Source organism: Giraffa tippelskirchi, chromosome 1 (genome assembly GCF_054371585.1).
Source record: "Giraffa tippelskirchi isolate mGirTip1 chromosome 1, T2T-mGirTip1v1.2.pri, whole genome shotgun sequence".
NCBI classification, from domain to species: Eukaryota; Metazoa; Chordata; class Mammalia; order Artiodactyla; family Giraffidae; genus Giraffa; species Giraffa tippelskirchi.
Window position 1 is genome coordinate 110191205 of NC_137275.1, and position 25850 is coordinate 110217054.

The 25850-nt window shown below is 49.6% G+C and overlaps 1 protein-coding gene and 2 long non-coding RNA genes across 3 annotated transcripts in view; 2 read left to right on the forward strand and 1 right to left on the reverse strand.

Moving 5' to 3' along the window:
- Nucleotides 1-25850, reverse strand: part of LOC145505791 (uncharacterized) — a 188764-nt gene that overhangs the window by 58823 nt on the left and 104091 nt on the right. Inside the window, exons 34-40 of the mRNA XM_081488689.1 lie at nt 24325-24556; nt 17877-18098; nt 15423-15572; nt 12473-12696; nt 10469-10700; nt 4021-4242; nt 1591-1740 (exon numbers count right to left, since the gene is read on the reverse strand). Of these exons, the coding sequence (XP_081344815.1) occupies nt 1591-1740; nt 4021-4242; nt 10469-10700; nt 12473-12696; nt 15423-15572; nt 17877-18098; nt 24325-24556 (1432 nt within the window). The remainder of the gene's footprint in view (nt 1-1590; nt 1741-4020; nt 4243-10468; nt 10701-12472; nt 12697-15422; nt 15573-17876; nt 18099-24324; nt 24557-25850) is intronic.
- On the forward strand, nt 5237-11265 carry LOC145506960 (uncharacterized). The gene is made up of 2 exons (XR_014054469.1): nt 5237-5811; nt 8190-11265. It is a non-coding gene; the product is annotated as an uncharacterized LOC145506960 (long non-coding RNA).
- On the forward strand, nt 19093-25121 carry LOC145506946 (uncharacterized). Its single transcript, XR_014054462.1, has 2 exons — nt 19093-19667; nt 22046-25121. It is a non-coding gene; the product is annotated as an uncharacterized LOC145506946 (long non-coding RNA).

A 25850-nucleotide genomic window follows, 5' to 3' on the forward strand; every position in this document is an offset into this window, starting at 1 on the left:
CCTCCTCTCCTTGCCCTCCCCCCACCCCAAGCATGTCTCTCCCTGGGCACCAGGCCCCGCCCTCCCTGGGGTTACTAGTCAGTCCCTTGCGCCCCTTCTCAACCTTGGAATGCGAGGCACCCCACAGCTCTACCCTTGCACCCCCTATCTCTCCACGGGCACCTGCCTGGTGACTTTACCTTGTCTGTGCCTTTAAACACCATCTGTATGCCCACGACCCAAGTCCACCTTGAGCTGAGTGAGGCCTCTCCTGGATCCAGGCCGGAACACTCAGCTGCTGACCTCACAGGTCCCCTGGACACCCCATGGGCTCATCCACCTCAACAGGGCTGAGGCCCGTCTCTTAGCTCCCTGCCCTGACAGCCCTCCTCAGCTCAGGAAACAGGCTCTGGCCTCGAGCTGCTCAGGCCTGAGCCCGGGGTCCTCCCTGATGCGGCCCTCTCTCTCCCTTATCTCCGCTTGTTGACACGACCCTTGATCTATCTCCGAGTGGCTACTTCTCTTCCGGCCTCCGGGTCTCTGTTCCAGGTCACCCTCCTGGTGTCACCTCGCTGGCCACCCTGTTCACACACGATCGTCCCCCCTCCTCTTAGACAACTCGGGCACTCTGGTCTCCTTCCCCTGCTCATTACTGTCCGACAGGCTGCGTGGGTTTAAAAACGGGTCCACAAATTCTTCCATCCTCCTCCCTTCAAGAGGCAGAGGGGGCAACTCCTGCTCAGCCCCTGAGCGAGGCAGGACTTCGCAGCTCACTCTCGCAAACAGAACTGAAGGTGTGCGGCTTCCGAGACCGGGGCGCGAAAGGCCCCGGGCTACATCCCGCGCTCTCGCTCTCAGAGGGTGTTCTGAGGAAAGCCAGGCCATGAAGAGGTCCACACGGCAGGGACCTGGGCCTGTCCCCACCAGCCAGGTGAGTCTGAAAGCCTGCCATCCAGCCCTGGGGGGCCTTCCCATGTTTGCGTCCTCAGGAGGCCCTGAACCAGGCCCACCTGCTGCAAAGCACAGAAACTGGACTGTGACCTGCTCACTGGGAAGTCACTAAGCTTTGCAGTGATTTGTTACATGGCAGTGGATAAAGAACGCACACGGTTTTTAATTCACTGCTGGAGTCCTAGTTCTGACGATGTCTGGCCCAAACTAGCTGCTCACTGAACATGGCAGCTCAAAACACAGACATGTATGAAAAATTACATGCCATAAATGAGGCGAAAATACAAAGGTACTTAAACTTCCAATGAGAATTCTTCTCACTATAAAATGATGGGTATGTGTATCCATTTACTCGCAGGATGATTTCAATCAAAACGGTGCTAATTAGTACTGTGCTGGGCCTCACAGTAGGCCACAAGTTATCAAAATTGGTTCTTTTAAGAAAAAAAAGCATGCCTTAAAAGGAAACTCGTAGCCAGAAAAAGGAAAATGGGAAGACATAAAGCGATCTATCAACGCTTTGTTCCAAAACCATTTCAGGACCACAGTGTGAGGGGGCAGGTGCCTTACAACGTGGGAGTCACATGAAAAGGTGTTTACCTTCCTTCCTCAGGAATTCACCACTATAAAAGTCAGACACAGTTCAGTAAAAGCCGTTACCTGTCGATGCATAGAATCCTTATCTGCGATTTCATTTTCAAGTTTATCATTGAGGTCGTCGTGCACAGAGGTGGCTTCGCGCTGGGCGGCAAGGTAGCATCTCTCAAGGGTAGTGATTCGCACCTCCACGTCCGTGTTCTGGACCATGGCCTACACCGGGCATTGCAGAGTAGAAAAGGTAAGTCATTATCATGGAACATTCCGATACACGTACGCATAAAAAAGTTGGACTAAATCCTAAGTTTCAACTCAAAAATAAAGTTAGCGTCCTCAAAATTAAAGTCCTAGACACGGCAGTTTCCTCGGACGTGAGCAAAAACGTGCCTACTTAAAATGTCACATTTGCCACGATTGGCACCCATATGTCTGTATTAACGTTCTGTCTGGCCACTCGGTTTCCCAAGCTTCTCTTCAACATAATCAACCCAAACAGCAAAGAGTATACTAAACTACCCTGTTATTGCATGAATTCCAGGAGGAATGGTATCTGGCATGAAGTCACGACCTCTGTCTGCTACACCACACAGGCGGACTGGATCCACAAGAGGGAGGGACCTTCGACAGATCCAACAGGGACCTCTGAGGCTCGTTTCCTCGGGTAAAAGTCGGAAAACTCTCATGCAATTTCCTCAGAATTCAAGTAATAGTAATGAGTGGAAACAGAAGTCAAAGTTTAACACAACTGGAAGCAGCCTTCTCAAGCCTAATTCTTCTAAAGCAGACTTACACCACATGTATGAAAGGGTCAAACCAGGACCAGAACTTGCTGCTGGTGCAACTCCCGTCCGCCAGGTCAAAATCCACTGCAGGTCCCTCCGTAGTCGACTACTAAGTAACCAATGTGGGCAAAGGCCTGACATTAAAAGTGAAAGGTCTCAAGGCCGCTTTTCCCAGAATTCTCTACATATTGAACTCTGCCACCTAATCTCCTCCTGTTGCCAAAGAGTAGTGGGAAAAGGTTATACAAGCGTGCAAATATTCTGTTTTGAGTTCTCACCTTGAGCTCTCAGAGAATTACTCACACCAAGCTACTAAACAAGGACACCTGCTGTAGCACATGTCGGAGGGGTTCTGTCTGAGACGGTCTCACGGGGGAGGGGTGGGGCAGGGTGGGCGCTGTCTGCCTGCCTACAAAGGAGAGGTGAGGCTCACAGGAGGAGGCCCGAACCCTCAGCACTCTTCTCTTTTCACAATGACCGTTAGGCAGTTTCTCATCAATCATGACAGCCGCAGACACGACCACCAGAAACATCATGACTCTACATGGTTACACAGCACGGGCCTGAGGCTCTGAGGGTGAGCAAACGCCACTCGACCTGTCTGACCGCCGGTATCAATGTCACACATCCCCTCAAGGAGCAGAACCTCAGAAAACTAGAGAAGACGGCCAGGCAAGCTGCCTCAGCAGGGGCCACACAGCGGGCTCCCATCTCTCCGAGAGAACGGGCTCCACAGACGTCACCAGACTCGCCTGAGTGAACCCGAAGGAAATTTCAGCATCATCAGGTATACATTCGACAGGCAGGTGGGGGGGATGAACTGGGAGACTGGGGTTGACGTATGTACACTACTGAGACTATGCGTAAACTCAACAACGAGTAAGGACCTACTCTACAGCACAGGGCAGTCTACTCAGGGCTCTGTGGTGAAGTAAATGGGTAGGAAATCTAAAAAGAGGGATATATGTAGACACACACACACGTATATATATATATATATATATAAATATAAATATAAATATAAATATAAATATATATATATATGACGGATTCACTTTGCTGTACAGCAGACATTGACACAGCAGTGTAAAGCAACTGCTAACTGCTAAGTCGCTTCGGTCGTGTCCGACTCTGTGCGACCCCACAGACGGTAGCCCACCAGGCTCCCCTGTCCCTGGGATTCTCCAGGCAAGAATACTGGAGTGGGTTGCCATTTCCTTCTCCAGTGTATCAAAGGGAAAAGTGAAAGTGAAGTCGCTCAGTTGTGTCCGACTCTTAGCGACCCCATGGACTGTAGCCTACCAGGCTCCTCCATCCATGGGATTTTCCAGGCAAGAGTACTGGAGTGGGGTACCATTGCCTTCTCCAAGAAAAAGGAAAGCAACTAGACTCCAATAAATGAATGAATGGATGAATGAATTTTTCAAAGAGGAACACACTGGGCACCCTAGAACTTGTAGAAATGAGGAGTCCACACCCAGGGTGAGCACAGCGCTAGGGATGCCCTCGTGTTGCTCCACTGCCAATGGACCGCCTGGACCAGGCCTCTTCTACCCCAGAGATCTCGACGCAGAGGCGGGGAGGCCGCCAGTCGCGGTCTCGCCAGCGCTCTGTGCTCCTACTCACGCAGCCATCCCAAAGCTCAGATCAGCCGGAGAACAAGGGACCCACATTCCACCTCAGGACAACAGACACGTCCGCTGTCACTCACTTCGCGGACATCCCGCTGTGGTTGTCTGTTCGCTTCCTCGGACGCGAGGAGCTCCTTCCTGGCCGTGTCCGGGTCCTCCTCCGGCTCTCTCACGTAGGCAGAGAGGTTTGCCAGGCACTCCTTCGACTGGCTCTGCTCCCCTGACTGCCTCTCGATGACCTCCTGGAGCTCGATCACCTTAGCCAGGTCTTCCTCGTGGCTTGGGGAGCCGTCGGAGGATCTCTAAGGGGGAAAGGAAGCCTTAGACAGACAGCCTTGTTTTGGGAGGGAGGGAACACAGCATTTCCGGGCAATCGGTGAGGTCAAAACTTTCTTCTGCACTCTGGGAGCTCACACGACCCTCACGGCCACTCAGATCTACATGGTGCATTGCTGACAGGTCCCAACAGCCCCGCACAGACTGGATGGTAAGGCGAGAACCAGACAGAGAGCGAGACCGAGGACTTGCCTTTCCATTGGTGCTTGGCATGTTTACTTGCTCGGGATTTACATCAAGCACCCCGTCCGTTAGTAGCTTTCCCCAGTTATTCTGCTCTTTAAGAATCATCTGCTAAACGTGAAGTCCACCGGACTTTAGGAAGCATCACTACGAACAAAGCTAGTGGAGCTGATGGAATTCCAGCTGAGCTATCTCAAATCCTGAAAGATGATGCTGTGAAAGTGCTATATTCAATATGCCAGCAAATATGGAAAACTCAGCGGTGGCCACAGGACTGGAAATGGTCAGTTTTCATCCCAATCCCAAAGAAAGGCAATGCCAAAGAATGCTCAAACTACCGCACAATGGCACTCATCTCACGTGCTAGTAAAGTAATGCTTAAAATTCTCTAAGCCAGGCTTCAGCGATAGGTGAACCGTGAACTTCCAGATGTTCAAGCTGATTTTAGAAAAGGCAGAGGAACCAGAGATCAAATTGCCAATATCTGCTGGATCATCGAAAAAGCAAGAGAGTTCCCGAAAAACATCGATTTCTGCTTTATGGACTATGCCAAACAAAGCCTTTGACTGTGTGGATCACAATCAACTGTGGAAAATTCTGAGAGAGATGGGAATACCAGACCATCTGACCTGTCTCTTGGGAAACCTGTACGCAGGTCAGGAAGCAACAGTTAGAACTGGACATGGAACAACAGACTGGTTCCAAATAGGAAAACGAGGACGTCAAGGCTGTGTGTCCTTGTCACCCTGCTTATTTAACTTAGACGCAGGGTACATCATGAGAGACGCTGGGCTGGAAGAAACACAAGCTGGAATCGAGACTGCCGGGAGAAACATCAATAACCTCAGATATGCAGATGACACCACCCTTACGGCAGAAAGTGGAAAAGAACTAAAGAGCCTCTTGATGAAAGTGAAAGAGGAGAGTGAAAAAGTTGGCTTAAAGCTCAACGTTCAGAAAACTAAGATCATGGCATCAGGTCCCATCACCTCATGGGAAATAGATGGGGAAACTGTGGAAACAGTGTCAGACTTTATGTTTGGGGGCTCCAAAATCACTGCTGATGGTGACTGCAGCCACGAAACTGAAAGACGCTTACGCCTTGGAAGGAAGGTTTTGGCCAACTTAGATGGCATATTTAAAAGCAGAGACACTACTTTGCCAACAAAAGTCCGTCTAGTCAAGGCTATGGTTTTTCCAGTGGTCGTGTATGGATGTGAGAGTCGGACGGTGAAGAAAGCTGAGCGCCACAGAACTGATGCCTTTGAACTGTGGTGTGGGAGAAGACTCTTGAGAGTCCCTTGGAGTGCAAGGAGATCCGAACAGTCCATCCTAAAGGGGATCAATCCTGGGTGTTCATTGGAAGGACTGATGTTGAAGCTGAAACTCCAACACTTTGGCCACCTCATGCGAAGAGCTGACTCATTGGAAAAGACCCTAATGCTGGGAAGGATTGAGGGCAGGAGGAGAAGGGGACGACAGAGGATGAGATGGCTGGATGGCATCACTGACTCGATGGACATGGGTTTGGGTGGACTCCGGGAGCTGGTGACGGACAGGGAGGCCTGGCGTGCTGCGATTCATGGGGTTGCAAAGATTCGGACACGACTGAGCGACTGAACTCAACTGAAGTCTTCACTAAGAGATACTCTTCTATCAATCTCGAGGGGAGGGAGATGGGAGGGAGGTTCAAAAGGGAGGGGATATATGTGTACCTATGCCTGATTTTTCCTGCGATTTGACAGACAAGAACAAAATTCTGTAAAGCAATTATCCTTCAATTAAAAAATAAGCTAATTAAAAAAAAAAAAAAAGATCTCTCCTGGACGCCCAGCTTTTCCGCTGGTCCTGGGTCTGAGGACAGGAAACAGTGGTGGCAACAGTGTGGGGAACAGATAAACCCCTTCAGGGTCCAGACAGGTCTCACTTATACATGTGGGCGTGTGGTTCAGCCAGGGGAGGTTTTAGGAAGCATGCATGGAAAGTATTTTTATAAACAATGAGTGCGTCGTTTTAACCAACTAACCTGTGGCTTTGTAATGGGATTCTGTAAAGAATACTGATCCACTGCAGCTCCACAGGAGCTTGGTGACAACAAAGTGACTTACTGCAAAATACAGCTGAACTCGTTTAACAGCAGCTGGATAAACTGTGCACTCTCCCCTGATCTCTAACAACTACCCTCAGACAACAGAAGGCTACAAAAGCTAGAAATTATCCACATGGAACTGAAGAGGGATCAATCTCAAATTCAAGTTAAAAGAAGCATTTATAAAAATCAGAAAACAACAAAGAACAGAGCAGGGAAGTGACACACCTGGGCTGACTAGGACTGAATGCAGACAAACACCTGCCTCAAAGTCAGGGACCACGGCCAGGCCCTTCCCCCGGGCCTTGTCCTGAGAAAGGCCTCTGGGTCCCCAGCCTGGCACCCTCCGCCAGGATGGGAGCCCGCCCCACGGGTGCCCACGTGAGTCGGATGGGCAGTACCGTGTCCTCATTTAACAGGAGGGCAAAGCAGGCCACAAAGCGGGCAAGCGGCACACCCAGGTCACCAACCTCAGGGTGACGGAGCTACTCTGCTGTGCCCGGCAGAAGGGTTCCTGGGCACTGAGCTGCCTGAACCGGAGCGCGGCTGCCCAAGTCCTGTGGGAAGGCCCCAGGAGTGCTCCATCAGCGGGCTGGGAGCAGGAGAGGGACAAGGAAGGCCAGCCCTCGGGCCACTGGACTCCAACAACAGGGGCTCATCCAAGTGACCCGAGGGGAGAGGCAGCGAGCTCCCTCCTGAGGCTCCCTCCATCAGGGTTGCTGTGATGGACAGGAGGGCCTCTGGAGGAAAGCGGGATGGACGGCACCACGGTTAAGTGTCCAGGCTCTGATCAGACCAGTCTGCACCGCACCGCTGGGTATGCGAGCCTGGGCACGGTGCCCGGCCTCTCTAAGCCTCAGTGTCCATATCTGCTGAATGGGGATAACAGCAGCCTGGACCTCACCTGGGTGTCTGCGGGATTAGATGACGGGCTCAGAAAGCACTGGACACGGTGCCTGGCACACAGAGTCTCCTGCACACTGCTACCCACCGTCATTAAATTGGCTTCCCCCAAATCTAATATCTATGGCTCTGATTCAGTCATTTCTTTTAAGAAAACACTACGTGGAAATTCCATGGTGGTCCAGAGGTGAGGACTTGGCACTTTCACTTTCACACCGGTCTGATCCCTGGTTGGGGAACTAACATCCCATTAGCTGTGCAGTATGGCCAAAAAAATAAGTAAAGAAAATTTTAAAAATAATAAATACTACTATGTCTATTATAAATAAGCATGAGATGATTAGAAGGCAAACAAGTGGGAGAAAGGCAAACTGTTACAATTGTCCCAACCAATGACCTATTTCCAACAGAACCATCAGTTCAGTTCAGTTCAGTTCAGTTCCGTTCCGTTCAGTCGCTCAGTCGTGTCTGACTCTTTGCGACCCCATGAATTGTAGCACGCCAGGCCTCCCTGTCCATCACTAACTCCCGGAGTCCACCCAAACCCATGTCCATCGAGTCAGTGATGCCATCCAGCCATCTCATCCTCTATTGTCCCCTTCTCCTCCTGCCCCCAATCCTACCCAGCATTAGGGTCTTTTCCAATGAGTCAACTCTTCGCGTGAGGTGGCCAAAGTACTGGAGTTTCAGCTTCAAAATCAGTCCTTCCAATGAACACCCAGGATTGATCTCCTTTAGGATGGATTGATTGCATCATCAGCATATTTTAAGTGGTGGGCGAGTTTCATTACTTCTATTAAAATGTCAATCATCCACCAGTACGTAACCACATAGTGTTCATTCACTAACACGATAAGGACTCTAATACTTCACAGAGAAACAAAGGCATGCTAAATTACTAAATAGTTTACCTTTCGACGATGCTTCCTTAACTCACTAGACTGATAGATGCATGCAAAGAAATGAAGAGAAACCAGATTTATTGCGACTTTGAAGCTAAAAATTCAAGAATCAATATAGGCAAAGACAGTAAAGCAAAAATGACGGCAAACATATAAGTGAGATGTAGATTTAGAGAACATGTAACTGGAAACAGAACAATTTGTTGGACCACATTAGTTAAATAAGCTATTCAAGATTTACTAGAGAAACACTATACATTATTCCTCAGGAAGATACAATTCTATTACAACATCATGATTTGTTAAAGCACAGCACTGTGTACAACAAAGGGCCTTAACAGTTGTCTGTTCTCAGCCAAACCTCTCTATAAGTTAGTTTCTCTTAATAAAAAAAACATGTTATACTTTAAAATAGTAATTTAACTGACGAGGAAGTTGCCGTAATACCTATTTTAACACTGAACAGATCTAACCACCTGTTGGACATTAATGTAAAATCGTTACCTAGAATTTGATTCCAAACTTCTGAAAATAAATTCATTAAAGCAGGTACCCTATGAAAATATGTAAGAATGAAAGCTAGCGTAACAGCAGGTGGAGTCTTCACATTTTATGAACCATAGAAGATACTTTGTAAAAGAGTCTCGTAGAGACATTAAGCATGCAAAAGCTGATGAGATTTACAGTCTCAAATACAAGCACCAACACAGAAAGGATGTTGTGTCAAAAGTCCATTAATTCTACACATAAGAGGATCATTTCTTCAGGTAAGCATAATCTCAGTTATGAATTACACAGGTTCTGTAGTGTATCATCCATCTACATTATGCTTGTAACTGCACAGTGATAACAATAATTCAAACTTAGTGCTATGGGGGAAAAACACCATTTAATGAGACATGAAGACAAAGCAGAAACCCGACTAAGGGGACACACGCTGTGGACCCCAGACTGCTATGACCAGAGCAAGTGGGAGGACGGGGGAGGGGAGATGGATGGGTAAACTACAGCCTCGGGGGGGTGCGGTTGTGGGAAGCTGGGGTCTGGATTGATGACAACGAAGCAGACAACAGGATGAGACAGGAAATCAAAACCAACGATGAAAGCAGACACACCGTCAGAGAACTCCAGCAACAAGAAAAAATATACAGAACTGTTCTTTTACAAATACTCGGAAAGAAATCAAGCATGAAACCACAGAGAAATCGTCAAAGAATACACACTATCAACTAATTGGCCAGTGATGCATATTATAAAACCAATGTGTCAAAAGACCACAAAATAGACCAGTTATCACTTCACATGCTGCTAAAATGATTCACAGTTAATTTAATTATATGCTGACTAACAATGCAGCTAACATGAAATGGGTGGTAACAAAAAAAGTGATAATACAAGTGCAGTTACAAAGCAGAGTGTTGTAGACATGATTTCACAGGGTAAACAGCAATGCGCTCAGGAAACCTAAGCTAAACATGGAAGAAAGCAGGAACATGCGCTTCAGAGCTGCACACTCTGTCACCAAAAGCCCTAGGTCGTCATCCCATTTTTAGACTCAGAAGAGTGAGGAAGCCCAACTTCTTCCCTGGGGCCCTGGGGCACCAGGCTTTTAACCTGGTTTCACACCCAGAGCTGGCCTGAGCGTGCAGCCAGGTCCAGCAGCAAGCAGACCAGTTTAGATTCTTGGTTTTGTTCCCACCGCATGGCCTGCAGCCTGCAGCCAGGTATCCCCAATGAAAAATGTGCTGCGTGGGTCTCACACGCCAGGAGAGCTGCCTATGGTTACTTTCACAAGGCTGTCTACTCGGTGACAACAGCAACTTCCCTGCACCTGCTGTGTCCAGCACAGGCCGGGCCCAACGTTACAGAGGCAGGCCCTGGCTGAGTTCATGATGACGTGCTAAGCCGGTGGTCCAAATATCAAGACTAATTTGTTGCTGTGCGAGTATGGAATGATTAAAGACTAGGCAGTTTTTAAAAATCTTAGACCTCTAAGCGTAGCAAATGTACCTGAGTTTCTTCTGGGTAAAAACAGAAAAAACAAAAAACAAACAAACAAAAAAGAAAGCCAGTGTGCTGGGGGAGGGACGTGGCAGGGAGGAGGCAGACACATACCAGAGTCTTGATGTCCCGCTGGTCTACTTTCCGCGCCGAGCTGTGCCGCCTCCTTGGGGGCTTGGCGCGCCCACTGCTGGGCGGGCAGGAGCTGGCGAGCGAGGAGGCGGGACACAGGTTGAGGGAGCTCGAGGATTTACAACAACGAAGGTTGCCTAAGCTCCCCTTGCCCACCCTGCTCTCAGTATCCTCGGCCCGCTGCTCCGTGTTCTCCTTCTCTTCTTCGATCAACCTAAAATAGAATAAAACCCGTCACCTGCCTTTGTCAGCAGAGGAACGTGTCTGGACAACAAATGTGGGCTTGCATTCTGTGTCACGATTAGCATATTCCAGGAACAGTTGCTCAATTAACATCTCAGCAAAAAGGTTCAACTTTCCCTCTTTTCAATATTCTCAAACTTAGAATAACTTATCCTTGAGTCTTACAAAGTGGCCCCTGATCATTCTCGTTTGATTTGACTGGTTTACTCTAACATTCTGACGGGGCCTGGGTGGCGCCTCTCTCCCTGTGAGGAGATAACCTGAAGTTGACAACCTTTACCTTCCCTGCTCTCAGGGCAGAGATGCACGGCAGTGCCTCAAGTCTATTCCGCTGGGAATCAGGAACTCTGTACAATCAAAACAGTGAGCCACGAACAAGCTGGAGTTTCTAAACACAAGTCTCTAGACCAGATGAAGTGCTGAATTGATTTTTTTATTTTTTAGGTTGTCTATGTACAAATGCATCACTTGATGAAGTTCTCCACCAGCTTTGTGTGAGTTTCTGGACTCATGTCAATGTGCTGCATTAACCTAGAATTCACAGTTACTGCTCTTCTCCCCTAATGTCTCGCGGATGATGTTATATAGCAGTTTAAATATTCGATTATGCATATAACATGATTTTCAAAATAAAATACAAGATTCTCGCAGGTCGTCACCTCTCCAGTTTCACTTCTCCTTATACACCCTGAAAGTTTTTCACTGTTGATAACAAGTTGATGGAAAGAATTTACCATTTACCTCAAGTCAACATGTTACCTAAGGAAAAATCACTTTTACCTGACAACATGCTGTAAAAATAAACATATTAATATGTAACCGTTCCGTATTTCCTGGGGGAGGGGGAAAGACAATCTTTCTGAGCTGTCTGTGCTCAAACACGGCCCACAAAGCAGTCTGTCTCAGCGTCAAACGTGCAGGCGGCACCACCTGTGTTTGCTGGTTGTGCCCTTCACCCCTGCCTTTCCCCCGGGCCCCCCGCACTCGGCTGACAGGAACGGGCACCTCGGCCTGGGCTGACGTGACAAGAACAGTCTGAGCAGCAGCTCTGCCAGGTCCTGTGCAGGGTCACCGGCCTGTGGCCACTCTGAACGTGGACAAGGGACAGGAGGCAGAGCTGTGCGGGTGCGGCACCAGGCTGGCCTCGGGGCCCCCAGCCACCTGGCCGCACCCAGACCCAAGGCCCCTGCTCGCCATGAGGCGGGCCTTTGGATTCTATCCCGTTTGTAAACTGTTATAACAGCCCAGACGGTGTCTACAGAAAACATCTCACAGACACTGATGAGTTGAGAAGAACTCAAACACATGTCCTTGGACCACTGTCGTACAACAAGCCAATCTTCACACTGTATTAAGTTCAAAAGGAAAATGCAGATCTGAGGGGGAATTTGCCACCCCAAAACCCCAGCTTTTCTGTTTCAGGTGGCTTTTCACCAGAATGTGGGAGGCTCCGAGGGACACACGAGGGCGAACCTTCAGTGCTGGAGGGTGCACGGGCCGCAGGGGACACTGTCACGGCACCTCACCCACCTTGGGGCTCAGAGCTGGTGGGGGGACACCCCACAACGCCCCCCACAGCCCTGGCTGACTGAGCTCTATAATCAAGGGCAATCTCAGAACTGAAAATTCTTGAAGCAGACTTGAAGTCAGTTTCCTTACTATGGAACACTCAGCCTTCTCTAAGGAGAAGACAGCTCCTCAGAGAAGCCGAGTTTCTGGGGAGCTCGGCTCGGGCTCACCCACCGGATCTCTTCGTTGATGGTGTCCAGCTGCTCCTGAAGCATCACAGTCAGAGTCTCGGCATCGCCCTGCCCGCTGGGCGACAGCAGAGCGGCCGAGCTGAAGAGGGTGGCCCTGTCGCCCCCGCCGTCAGACAAGTCTGCGTCACTCTCGAACGCCTGGGCCACGTTGGCCGGCACGCTGGCTTGCTGCGCGCGCTCCCAGTCCTTTTCCTTCAGGGTCTGCACCTGGGCACGAGAGGACCACGTCTCGTCAGCGACATTCAGGGCAGCTCAAGTCTATCAGGAACTGAACACAAGTTTACATGGAAGCCCCAACTGTGGATAAACGGGCCATGCTTATGAGACACTGCCATCTCTTAAGCGAGCAGTACTGAAGAAACAGGCAGGAGGAGAATCCACTTCCTAGATGGCCTGGTGACATTCAGGTCTTAGCGTGGATGGGAGGCAATCCTATGAGGTTATTCACAAGGGTGGGCCGATGGAGTCAGAGACAAAGTCCGAAAATTACAACAATACATCTGTGCCTCCATCAGCCAGGCTGAAGGAAAATAAGAAAAAGAAATCCTTCAGCTCCGCAGCCTCTGGGTCCACCTCAGCGGTCACCACTTGTGTTACTCACCGAGGAGCGCCATCCTCGCAGGTCCCCAGCCCTCCGTTTTCCAGGCTGGTCTGAACACGCACAGACAGGCGCAAGCAGGGCCAGCAGGGCTGGGAGGGCCAGCCCCCCGCGGGGCTCCTCCCGGGGCGCAGGCCCGCGGGCTGTTCTGGGGGACGGCCCCTCACACCGCAAGGCGGCTCTGTCACCAGAGACGTGCGGGAGAGGGCCTGCTGGGCTCCGAGCCGCCCTCCAGCTCTCACACCTCACACCCTTCTCTCTGGCACATCTCCCCCCGGCCCACTCTCACCCAGGTCCTGCCTTCTTTCCCAGACGTGACCTCAAAGCAGCCGAGGGGCAGCCTCGAGGTGCTGGCTTGCTGGCTCCCTGTCCCCCGTGGCCAGCGCCCTCGCCCCTGTCTTCGTCACGACCCCTCCCCAGGGCTGGGCCACCCCCTGCACTGGCTCCAGGACCACCTGCCATCATTCCTGCTCCTCTCCAGCGAACCAGCTGCATATGGCTTCACCCCCATCAGCTCAGCCAGCACGTCCTCTCCCTTCTCTCACCTTAAAATCGCACAAAGGGAACCAGCAGATTCCTCCTCCAGGGCTCCCTGCAGCGCCCACTGAGGGTCTCTGAGAGCTCCCTGGGAGAGGCCTCTACTGTCCCCCTCCCCGCCCAGTCTCCAGCTCTCTGCAAGCAGGCGGTGTGCCCCGCTCGCAGGGCAGCTCCCAGGGAGCTCTGAGGAACCCATGTTACCAAGCCCCCTCCTCTCCTTGCCCTCCCCCCACCCCAAGCATGTCTCTCCCTGGGCACCAGGCCCCGCCCTCCCTGGGGTTACTAGTCAGTCCCTTGCGCCCCTTCTCAACCTTGGAATGCGAGGCACCCCACAGCTCTACCCTTGCACCCCCTATCTCTCCACGGGCACCTGCCTGGTGACTTTACCTTGTCTGTGCCTTTAAACACCATCTGTATGCCCACGACCCAAGTCCACCTTGAGCTGAGTGAGGCCTCTCCTGGATCCAGGCCGGAACACTCAGCTGCTGACCTCACAGGTCCCCTGGACACCCCATGGGCTCATCCACCTCAACAGGGCTGAGGCCCGTCTCTTAGCTCCCTGCCCTGACAGCCCTCCTCAGCTCAGGAAACAGGCTCTGGCCTCGAGCTGCTCAGGCCTGAGCCCGGGGTCCTCCCTGATGCGGCCCTCTCTCTCCCTTATCTCCGCTTGTTGACACGACCCTTGATCTATCTCCGAGTGGCTACTTCTCTTCCGGCCTCCGGGTCTCTGTTCCAGGTCACCCTCCTGGTGTCACCTCGCTGGCCACCCTGTTCACACACGATCGTCCCCCCTCCTCTTAGACAACTCGGGCACTCTGGTCTCCTTCCCCTGCTCATTACTGTCCGACAGGCTGCGTGGGTTTAAAAACGGGTCCACAAATTCTTCCATCCTCCTCCCTTCAAGAGGCAGAGGGGGCAACTCCTGCTCAGCCCCTGAGCGAGGCAGGACTTCGCAGCTCACTCTCGCAAACAGAACTGAAGGTGTGCGGCTTCCGAGACCGGGGCGCGAAAGGCCCCGGGCTACATCCCGCGCTCTCGCTCTCAGAGGGTGTTCTGAGGAAAGCCAGGCCATGAAGAGGTCCACACGGCAGGGACCTGGGCCTGTCCCCACCAGCCAGGTGAGTCTGAAAGCCTGCCATCCAGCCCTGGGGGGCCTTCCCATGTTTGCGTCCTCAGGAGGCCCTGAACCAGGCCCACCTGCTGCAAAGCACAGAAACTGGACTGTGACCTGCTCACTGGGAAGTCACTAAGCTTTGCAGTGATTTGTTACATGGCAGTGGATAAAGAACGCACACGGTTTTTAATTCACTGCTGGAGTCCTAGTTCTGACGATGTCTGGCCCAAACTAGCTGCTCACTGAACATGGCAGCTCAAAACACAGACATGTATGAAAAATTACATGCCATAAATGAGGCGAAAATACAAAGGTACTTAAACTTCCAATGAGAATTCTTCTCACTATAAAATGATGGGTATGTGTATCCATTTACTCGCAGGATGATTTCAATCAAAACGGTGCTAATTAGTACTGTGCTGGGCCTCACAGTAGGCCACAAGTTATCAAAATTGGTTCTTTTAAGAAAAAAAAGCATGCCTTAAAAGGAAACTCGTAGCCAGAAAAAGGAAAATGGGAAGACATAAAGCGATCTATCAACGCTTTGTTCCAAAACCATTTCAGGACCACAGTGTGAGGGGGCAGGTGCCTTACAACGTGGGAGTCACATGAAAAGGTGTTTACCTTCCTTCCTCAGGAATTCACCACTATAAAAGTCAGACACAGTTCAGTAAAAGCCGTTACCTGTCGATGCATAGAATCCTTATCTGCGATTTCATTTTCAAGTTTATCATTGAGGTCGTCGTGCACAGAGGTGGCTTCGCGCTGGGCGGCAAGGTAGCATCTCTCAAGGGTAGTGATTCGCACCTCCACGTCCGTGTTCTGGACCATGGCCTACACCGGGCATTGCAGAGTAGAAAAGGTAAGTCATTATCATGGAACATTCCGATACACGTACGCGTGAAAAAGTTGGACTAAATCCTAAGTTTCAACTCAAAAATAAAGTTAGCGTCCTCAAAATTAAAGTCCTAGACACGGCAGTTTCCTCGGACGTGAGCAAAAACGTGCCTACTTAAAATGTCACATTTGCCACGATTGGCACCCATATGTCTGTATTAACGTTCTGTCTGGCCACTCGGTTTCCCAAGCTTCTCTTCAACATAATCAACCCAAACAGCAAAGAGTATACTAAACTACCCTGTTATTGCATGAATTCCAGGAGGAATGGTATCTGGCATGAAGTCACGACCTCTGTCTGCTACACCACACAGGCGGACTGGATCCACAAGAGGGAGGGACCTTCGACAGATCCAACAGGGACCTCTGAGGCTCGTTTCCTCGGGTAAAAGTCGGAAAACTCTCATGCAATTTCCTCAGAATTCAAGTAATAGTAATGAGTGGAAACAGAAGTCAAAGTTTAACACAACTGGAAGCAGCCTTCTCAAGCCTAATTCTTCTAAAGCAGACTTACACCACATGTATGAAAGGGTCAAACCAGGACCAGAACTTGCTGCTGGTGCAACTCCCGTCCGCCAGGTCAAAATCCACTGCAGGTCCCTCCGTAGTCGACTACTAAGTAACCAATGTGGGCAAAGGCCTGACATTAAAAGTGAAAGGTCTCAAGGCCGCTTTTCCCAGAATTCTCTACATATTGAACTCTGCCACCTAATCTCCTCCTGTTGCCAAAGAGTAGTGGGAAAAGGTTATACAAGCGTGCAAATATTCTGTTTTGAGTTCTCACCTTGAGCTCTCACAGAGAATTACTCACACCAAGCTACTAAACAAGGACACCTGCTGTAGCACATGTCGGAGGGGTTCTGTCTGAGACGGTCTCACGGGGGAGGGGTGGGGCAGGGTGGGCGCTGTCTGCCTGCCTACAAAGGAGAGGTGAGGCTCACAGGAGGAGGCCCGAACCCTCAGCACTCTTCTCTTTTCACAATGACCGTTAGGCAGTTTCTCATCAATCATGACAGCCGCAGACACGACCACCAGAAACATCATGACTCTACATGGTTACACAGCACGGGCCTGAGGCTCTGAGGGTGAGCAAACGCCACTCGACCTGTCTGACCGCCGGTATCAATGTCACACATCCCCTCAAGGAGCAGAACCTCAGAAAACTAGAGAAGACGGCCAGGCAAGCTGCCTCAGCAGGGGCCACACAGCGGGCTCCCATCTCTCCGAGAGAACGGGCTCCACAGACGTCACCAGACTCGCCTGAGTGAACCCGAAGGAAATTTCAGCATCATCAGGTATACATTCGACAGGCAGGTGGGGGGGATGAACTGGGAGACTGGGGTTGACGTATGTACACTACTGAGACTATGCGTAAAGTCAACAACGAGTAAGGACCTACTCTACAGCACAGGGCAGTCTACTCAGGGCTCTGTGGTGAAGTAAATGGGTAGGAAATCTAAAAAGAGGGATATATGTAGACACACACACACGTATATATATATATATATATATATATATATATATATATATATAAATATAAATATAAATATAAATATAAATATATATATATATATGACGGATTCACTTTGCTGTACAGCAGACATTGACACAGCAGTGTAAAGCAACTGCTAACTGCTAAGTCGCTTCGGTCGTGTCCGACTCTGTGCGACCCCACAGACGGTAGCCCACCAGGCTCCCCTGTCCCTGGGATTCTCCAGGCAAGAATACTGGAGTGGGTTGCCATTTCCTTCTCCAGTGTATCAAAGGGAAAAGTGAAAGTGAAGTCGCTCAGTTGTGTCCGACTCTTAGCGACCCCATGGACTGTAGCCTACCAGGCTCCTCCATCCATGGGATTTTCCAGGCAAGAGTACTGGAGTGGGGTACCATTGCCTTCTCCAAGAAAAAGGAAAGCAACTAGACTCCAATAAATGAATGAATGGATGAATGAATTTTTCAAAGAGGAACACACTGGGCACCCTAGAACTTGTAGAAATGAGGAGTCCACACCCAGGGTGAGCACAGCGCTAGGGATGCCCTCGTGTTGCTCCACTGCCAATGGACCGCCTGGACCAGGCCTCTTCTACCCCAGAGATCTCGACGCAGAGGCGGGGAGGCCGCCAGTCGCGGTCTCGCCAGCGCTCTGTGCTCCTACTCACGCAGCCATCCCAAAGCTCAGATCAGCCGGAGAACAAGGGACCCACATTCCACCTCAGGACAACAGACACGTCCGCTGTCACTCACTTCGCGGACATCCCGCTGTGGTTGTCTGTTCGCTTCCTCGGACGCGAGGAGCTCCTTCCTGGCCGTGTCCGGGTCCTCCTCCGGCTCTCTCACGTAGGCAGAGAGGTTTGCCAGGCACTCCTTCGACTGGCTCTGCTCCCCTGACTGCCTCTCGATGACCTCCTGGAGCTCGATCACCTTAGCCAGGTCTTCCTCGTGGCTTGGGGAGCCGTCGGAGGATCTCTAAGGGGGAAAGGAAGCCTTAGACAGACAGCCTTGTTTTGGGAGGGAGGGAACACAGCATTTCCGGGCAATCGGTGAGGTCAAAACTTTCTTCTGCACTCTGGGAGCTCACACGACCCTCACGGCCACTCAGATCTACATGGTGCATTGCTGACAGGTCCCAACAGCCCCGCACAGACTGGATGGTAAGGCGAGAACCAGACAGAGAGCGAGACCGAGGACTTGCCTTTCCATTGGTGCTTGGCATGTTTACTTGCTCGGGATTTACATCAAGCACCCCGTCCGTTAGTAGCTTTCCCCAGTTATTCTGCTCTTTAAGAATCATCTGCTAAACGTGAAGTCCACCGGACTTTAGGAAGCATCACTACGAACAAAGCTAGTGGAGCTGATGGAATTCCAGCTGAGCTATCTCAAATCCTGAAAGATGATGCTGTGAAAGTGCTATATTCAATATGCCAGCAAATATGGAAAACTCAGCGGTGGCCACAGGACTGGAAATGGTCAGTTTTCATCCCAATCCCAAAGAAAGGCAATGCCAAAGAATGCTCAAACTACCGCACAATGGCACTCATCTCACGTGCTAGTAAAGTAATGCTTAAAATTCTCTAAGCCAGGCTTCAGCGATAGGTGAACCGTGAACTTCCAGATGTTCAAGCTGATTTTAGAAAAGGCAGAGGAACCAGAGATCAAATTGCCAATATCTGCTGGATCATCGAAAAAGCAAGAGAGTTCCCGAAAAACATCGATTTCTGCTTTATGGACTATGCCAAACAAAGCCTTTGACTGTGTGGATCACAATCAACTGTGGAAAATTCTGAGAGAGATGGGAATACCAGACCATCTGACCTGTCTCTTGGGAAACCTGTACGCAGGTCAGGAAGCAACAGTTAGAACTGGACATGGAACAACAGACTGGTTCCAAATAGGAAAACGAGGACGTCAAGGCTGTGTGTCCTTGTCACCCTGCTTATTTAACTTAGACGCAGGGTACATCATGAGAGACGCTGGGCTGGAAGAAACACAAGCTGGAATCGAGACTGCCGGGAGAAACATCAATAACCTCAGATATGCAGATGACACCACCCTTACGGCAGAAAGTGGAAAAGAACTAAAGAGCCTCTTGATGAAAGTGAAAGAGGAGAGTGAAAAAGTTGGCTTAAAGCTCAACGTTCAGAAAACTAAGATCATGGCATCAGGTCCCATCACCTCATGGGAAATAGATGGGGAAACTGTGGAAACAGTGTCAGACTTTATGTTTGGGGGCTCCAAAATCACTGCTGATGGTGACTGCAGCCACGAAACTGAAAGACGCTTACGCCTTGGAAGGAAGGTTTTGGCCAACTTAGATGGCATATTTAAAAGCAGAGACACTACTTTGCCAACAAAAGTCCGTCTAGTCAAGGCTATGGTTTTTCCAGTGGTCGTGTATGGATGTGAGAGTCGGACGGTGAAGAAAGCTGAGCGCCACAGAACTGATGCCTTTGAACTGTGGTGTGGGAGAAGACTCTTGAGAGTCCCTTGGAGTGCAAGGAGATCCGAACAGTCCATCCTAAAGGGGATCAATCCTGGGTGTTCATTGGAAGGACTGATGTTGAAGCTGAAACTCCAACACTTTGGCCACCTCATGCGAAGAGCTGACTCATTGGAAAAGACCCTAATGCTGGGAAGGATTGAGGGCAGGAGGAGAAGGGGACGACAGAGGATGAGATGGCTGGATGGCATCACTGACTCGATGGACATGGGTTTGGGTGGACTCCGGGAGCTGGTGACGGACAGGGAGGCCTGGCGTGCTGCGATTCATGGGGTTGCAAAGATTCGGACACGACTGAGCGACTGAACTCAACTGAAGTCTTCACTAAGAGATACTCTTCTATCAATCTCGAGGGGAGGGAGATGGGAGGGAGGTTCAAAAGGGAGGGGATATATGTGTACCTATGCCTGATTTTTCCTGCGATTTGACAGACAAGAACAAAATTCTGTAAAGCAATTATCCTTCAATTAAAAAATAAGCTAATTAAAAAAAAAAAAAAAGATCTCTCCTGGACGCCCAGCTTTTCCGCTGGTCCTGGGTCTGAGGACAGGAAACAGTGGTGGCAACAGTGTGGGGAACAGATAAACCCCTTCAGGGTCCAGACAGGTCTCACTTATACATGTGGGCGTGTGGTTCAGCCAGGGGAGGTTTTAGGAAGCATGCATGGAAAGTATTTTTATAAACAATGAGTGCGTCGTTTTAACCAACTAACCTGTGGCTTTGTAATGGGATTCTGTAAAGAATACTGATCCACTGCAGCTCCACAGGAGCTTGGTGACAACAAAGTGACTTACTGCAAAATACAGCTGAACTCGTTTAACAGCAGCTGGATAAACTGTGCACTCTCCCCTGATCTCTAACAACTACCCTCAGACAACAGAAGGCTACAAAAGCTAGAAATTATCCACATGGAACTGAAGAGGGATCAATCTCAAATTCAAGTTAAAAGAAGCATTTATAAAAATCAGAAAACAACAAAGAACAGAGCAGGGAAGTGACACACCTGGGCTGACTAGGACTGAATGCAGACAAACACCTGCCTCAAAGTCAGGGACCACGGCCAGGCCCTTCCCCCGGGCCTTGTCCTGAGAAAGGCCTCTGGGTCCCCAGCCTGGCACCCTCCGCCAGGATGGGAGCCCGCCCCACGGGTGCCCACGTGAGTCGGATGGGCAGTACCGTGTCCTCATTTAACAGGAGGGCAAAGCAGGCCACAAAGCGGGCAAGCGGCACACCCAGGTCACCAACCTCAGGGTGACGGAGCTACTCTGCTGTGCCCGGCAGAAGGGTTCCTGGGCACTGAGCTGCCTGAACCGGAGCGCGGCTGCCCAAGTCCTGTGGGAAGGCCCCAGGAGTGCTCCATCAGCGGGCTGGGAGCAGGAGAGGGACAAGGAAGGCCAGCCCTCGGGCCACTGGACTCCAACAACAGGGGCTCATCCAAGTGACCCGAGGGGAGAGGCAGCGAGCTCCCTCCTGAGGCTCCCTCCATCAGGGTTGCTGTGATGGACAGGAGGGCCTCTGGAGGAAAGCGGGATGGACGGCACCACGGTTAAGTGTCCAGGCTCTGATCAGACCAGTCTGCACCGCACCGCTGGGTATGCGAGCCTGGGCACGGTGCCCGGCCTCTCTAAGCCTCAGTGTCCATATCTGCTGAATGGGGATAACAGCAGCCTGGACCTCACCTGGGTGTCTGCGGGATTAGATGACGGGCTCAGAAAGCACTGGACACGGTGCCTGGCACACAGAGTCTCCTGCACACTGCTACCCACCGTCATTAAATTGGCTTCCCCCAAATCTAATATCTATGGCTCTGATTCAGTCATTTCTTTTAAGAAAACACTACGTGGAAATTCCATGGTGGTCCAGAGGTGAGGACTTGGCACTTTCACTTTCACACCGGTCTGATCCCTGGTTGGGGAACTAACATCCCATTAGCTGTGCAGTATGGCCAAAAAAATAAGTAAAGAAAATTTTAAAAATAATAAATACTACTATGTCTATTATAAATAAGCATGAGATGATTAGAAGGCAAACAAGTGGGAGAAAGGCAAACTGTTACAATTGTCCCAACCAATGACCTATTTCCAACAGAACCATCAGTTCAGTTCAGTTCAGTTCAGTTCCGTTCCGTTCAGTCGCTCAGTCGTGTCTGACTCTTTGCGACCCCATGAATTGTAGCACGCCAGGCCTCCCTGTCCATCACTAACTCCCGGAGTCCACCCAAACCCATGTCCATCGAGTCAGTGATGCCATCCAGCCATCTCATCCTCTATTGTCCCCTTCTCCTCCTGCCCCCAATCCTACCCAGCATTAGGGTCTTTTCCAATGAGTCAACTCTTCGCGTGAGGTGGCCAAAGTACTGGAGTTTCAGCTTCAAAATCAGTCCTTCCAATGAACACCCAGGATTGATCTCCTTTAGGATGGATTGATTGCATCATCAGCATATTTTAAGTGGTGGGCGAGTTTCATTACTTCTATTAAAATGTCAATCATCCACCAGTACGTAACCACATAGTGTTCATTCACTAACACGATAAGGACTCTAATACTTCACAGAGAAACAAAGGCATGCTAAATTACTAAATAGTTTACCTTTCGACGATGCTTCCTTAACTCACTAGACTGATAGATGCATGCAAAGAAATGAAGAGAAACCAGATTTATTGCGACTTTGAAGCTAAAAATTCAAGAATCAATATAGGCAAAGACAGTAAAGCAAAAATGACGGCAAACATATAAGTGAGATGTAGATTTAGAGAACATGTAACTGGAAACAGAACAATTTGTTGGACCACATTAGTTAAATAAGCTATTCAAGATTTACTAGAGAAACACTATACATTATTCCTCAGGAAGATACAATTCTATTACAACATCATGATTTGTTAAAGCACAGCACTGTGTACAACAAAGGGCCTTAACAGTTGTCTGTTCTCAGCCAAACCTCTCTATAAGTTAGTTTCTCTTAATAAAAAAAACATGTTATACTTTAAAATAGTAATTTAACTGACGAGGAAGTTGCCGTAATACCTATTTTAACACTGAACAGATCTAACCACCTGTTGGACATTAATGTAAAATCGTTACCTAGAATTTGATTCCAAACTTCTGAAAATAAATTCATTAAAGCAGGTACCCTATGAAAATATGTAAGAATGAAAGCTAGCGTAACAGCAGGTGGAGTCTTCACATTTTATGAACCATAGAAGATACTTTGTAAAAGAGTCTCGTAGAGACATTAAGCATGCAAAAGCTGATGAGATTTACAGTCTCAAATACAAGCACCAACACAGAAAGGATGTTGTGTCAAAAGTCCATTAATTCTACACATAAGAGGATCATTTCTTCAGGTAAGCATAATCTCAGTTATGAATTACACAGGTTCTGTAGTGTATCATCCATCTACATTATGCTTGTAACTGCACAGTGATAACAATAATTCAAACTTAGTGCTATGGGGGAAAAACACCATTTAATGAGACATGAAGACAAAGCAGAAACCCGACTAAGGGGACACACGCTGTGGACCCCAGACTGCTATGACCAGAGCAAGTGGGAGGACGGGGGAGGGGAGATGGATGGGTAAACTACAGCCTCGGGGGGGTGCGGTTGTGGGAAGCTGGGGTCTGGATTGATGACAACGAAGCAGACAACAGGATGAGACAGGAAATCAAAACCAACGATGAAAGCAGACACACCGTCAGAGAACTCCAGCAACAAGAAAAAATATACAGAACTGTTCTTTTACAAATACTCGGAAAGAAATCAAGCATGAAACCACAGAGAAATCGTCAAAGAATACACACTATCAACTAATTGGCCAGTGATGCATATTATAAAACCAATGTGTCAAAAGACCACAAAATAGACCAGTTATCACTTCACATGCTGCTAAAATGATTCACAGTTAATTTAATTATATGCTGACTAACAATGCAGCTAACATGAAATGGGTGGTAACAAAAAAAGTGATAATACAAGTGCAGTTACAAAGCAGAGTGTTGTAGACATGATTTCACAGGGTAAACAGCAATGCGCTCAGGAAACCTAAGCTAAACATGGAAGAAAGCAGGAACATGCGCTTCAGAGCTGCACACTCTGTCACCAAAAGCCCTAGGTCGTCATCCCATTTTTAGACTCAGAAGAGTGAGGAAGCCCAACTTCTTCCCTGGGGCCCTGGGGCACCAGGCTTTTAACCTGGTTTCACACCCAGAGCTGGCCTGAGCGTGCAGCCAGGTCCAGCAGCAAGCAGACCAGTTTAGATTCTTGGTTTTGTTCCCACCGCATGGCCTGCAGCCTGCAGCCAGGTATCCCCAATGAAAAATGTGCTGCGTGGGTCTCACACGCCAGGAGAGCTGCCTATGGTTACTTTCACAAGGCTGTCTACTCGGTGACAACAGCAACTTCCCTGCACCTGCTGTGTCCAGCACAGGCCGGGCCCAACGTTACAGAGGCAGGCCCTGGCTGAGTTCATGATGACGTGCTAAGCCGGTGGTCCAAATATCAAGACTAATTTGTTGCTGTGCGAGTATGGAATGATTAAAGACTAGGCAGTTTTTAAAAATCTTAGACCTCTAAGCGTAGCAAATGTACCTGAGTTTCTTCTGGGTAAAAACAGAAAAAACAAAAAACAAACAAACAAAAAAGAAAGCCAGTGTGCTGGGGGAGGGACGTGGCAGGGAGGAGGCAGACACATACCAGAGTCTTGATGTCCCGCTGGTCTACTTTCCGCGCCGAGCTGTGCCGCCTCCTTGGGGGCTTGGCGCGCCCACTGCTGGGCGGGCAGGAGCTGGCGAGCGAGGAGGCGGGACACAGGTTGAGGGAGCTCGAGGATTTACAACAACGAAGGTTGCCTAAGCTCCCCTTGCCCACCCTGCTCTCAGTATCCTCGGCCCGCTGCTCCGTGTTCTCCTTCTCTTCTTCGATCAACCTAAAATAGAATAAAACCCGTCACCTGCCTTTGTCAGCAGAGGAACGTGTCTGGACAACAAATGTGGGCTTGCATTCTGTGTCACGATTAGCATATTCCAGGAACAGTTGCTCAATTAACATCTCAGCAAAAAGGTTCAACTTTCCCTCTTTTCAATATTCTCAAACTTAGAATAACTTATCCTTGAGTCTTACAAAGTGGCCCCTGATCATTCTCGTTTGATTTGACTGGTTTACTCTAACATTCTGACGGGGCCTGGGTGGCGCCTCTCTCCCTGTGAGGAGATAACCTGAAGTTGACAACCTTTACCTTCCCTGCTCTCAGGGCAGAGATGCACGGCAGTGCCTCAAGTCTATTCCGCTGGGAATCAGGAACTCTGTACAATCAAAACAGTGAGCCACGAACAAGCTGGAGTTTCTAAACACAAGTCTCTAGACCAGATGAAGTGCTGAATTGATTTTTTTATTTTTTAGGTTGTCTATGTACAAATGCATCACTTGATGAAGTTCTCCACCAGCTTTGTGTGAGTTTCTGGACTCATGTCAATGTGCTGCATTAACCTAGAATTCACAGTTACTGCTCTTCTCCCCTAATGTCTCGCGGATGATGTTATATAGCAGTTTAAATATTCGATTATGCATATAACATGATTTTCAAAATAAAATACAAGATTCTCGCAGGTCGTCACCTCTCCAGTTTCACTTCTCCTTATACACCCTGAAAGTTTTTCACTGTTGATAACAAGTTGATGGAAAGAATTTACCATTTACCTCAAGTCAACATGTTACCTAAGGAAAAATCACTTTTACCTGACAACATGCTGTAAAAATAAACATATTAATATGTAACCGTTCCGTATTTCCTGGGGGAGGGGGAAAGACAATCTTTCTGAGCTGTCTGTGCTCAAACACGGCCCACAAAGCAGTCTGTCTCAGCGTCAAACGTGCAGGCGGCACCACCTGCGTTTGCTGGTTGTGCCCTTCACCCCTGCCTTTCCCCCGGGCCCCCCGCACTCGGCTGACAGGAACGGGCACCTCGGCCTGGGCTGACGTGACAAGAACAGTCTGAGCAGCAGCTCTGCCAGGTCCTGTGCAGGGTCACCGGCCTGTGGCCACTCTGAACGTGGACAAGGGACAGGAGGCAGAGCTGTGCGGGTGCGGCACCAGGCTGGCCTCGGGGCCCCCAGCCACCTGGCCGCACCCAGACCCAAGGCCCCTGCTCGCCATGAGGCGGGCCTTTGGATTCTATCCCGTTTGTAAACTGTTATAACAGCCCAGACGGTGTCTACAGAAAA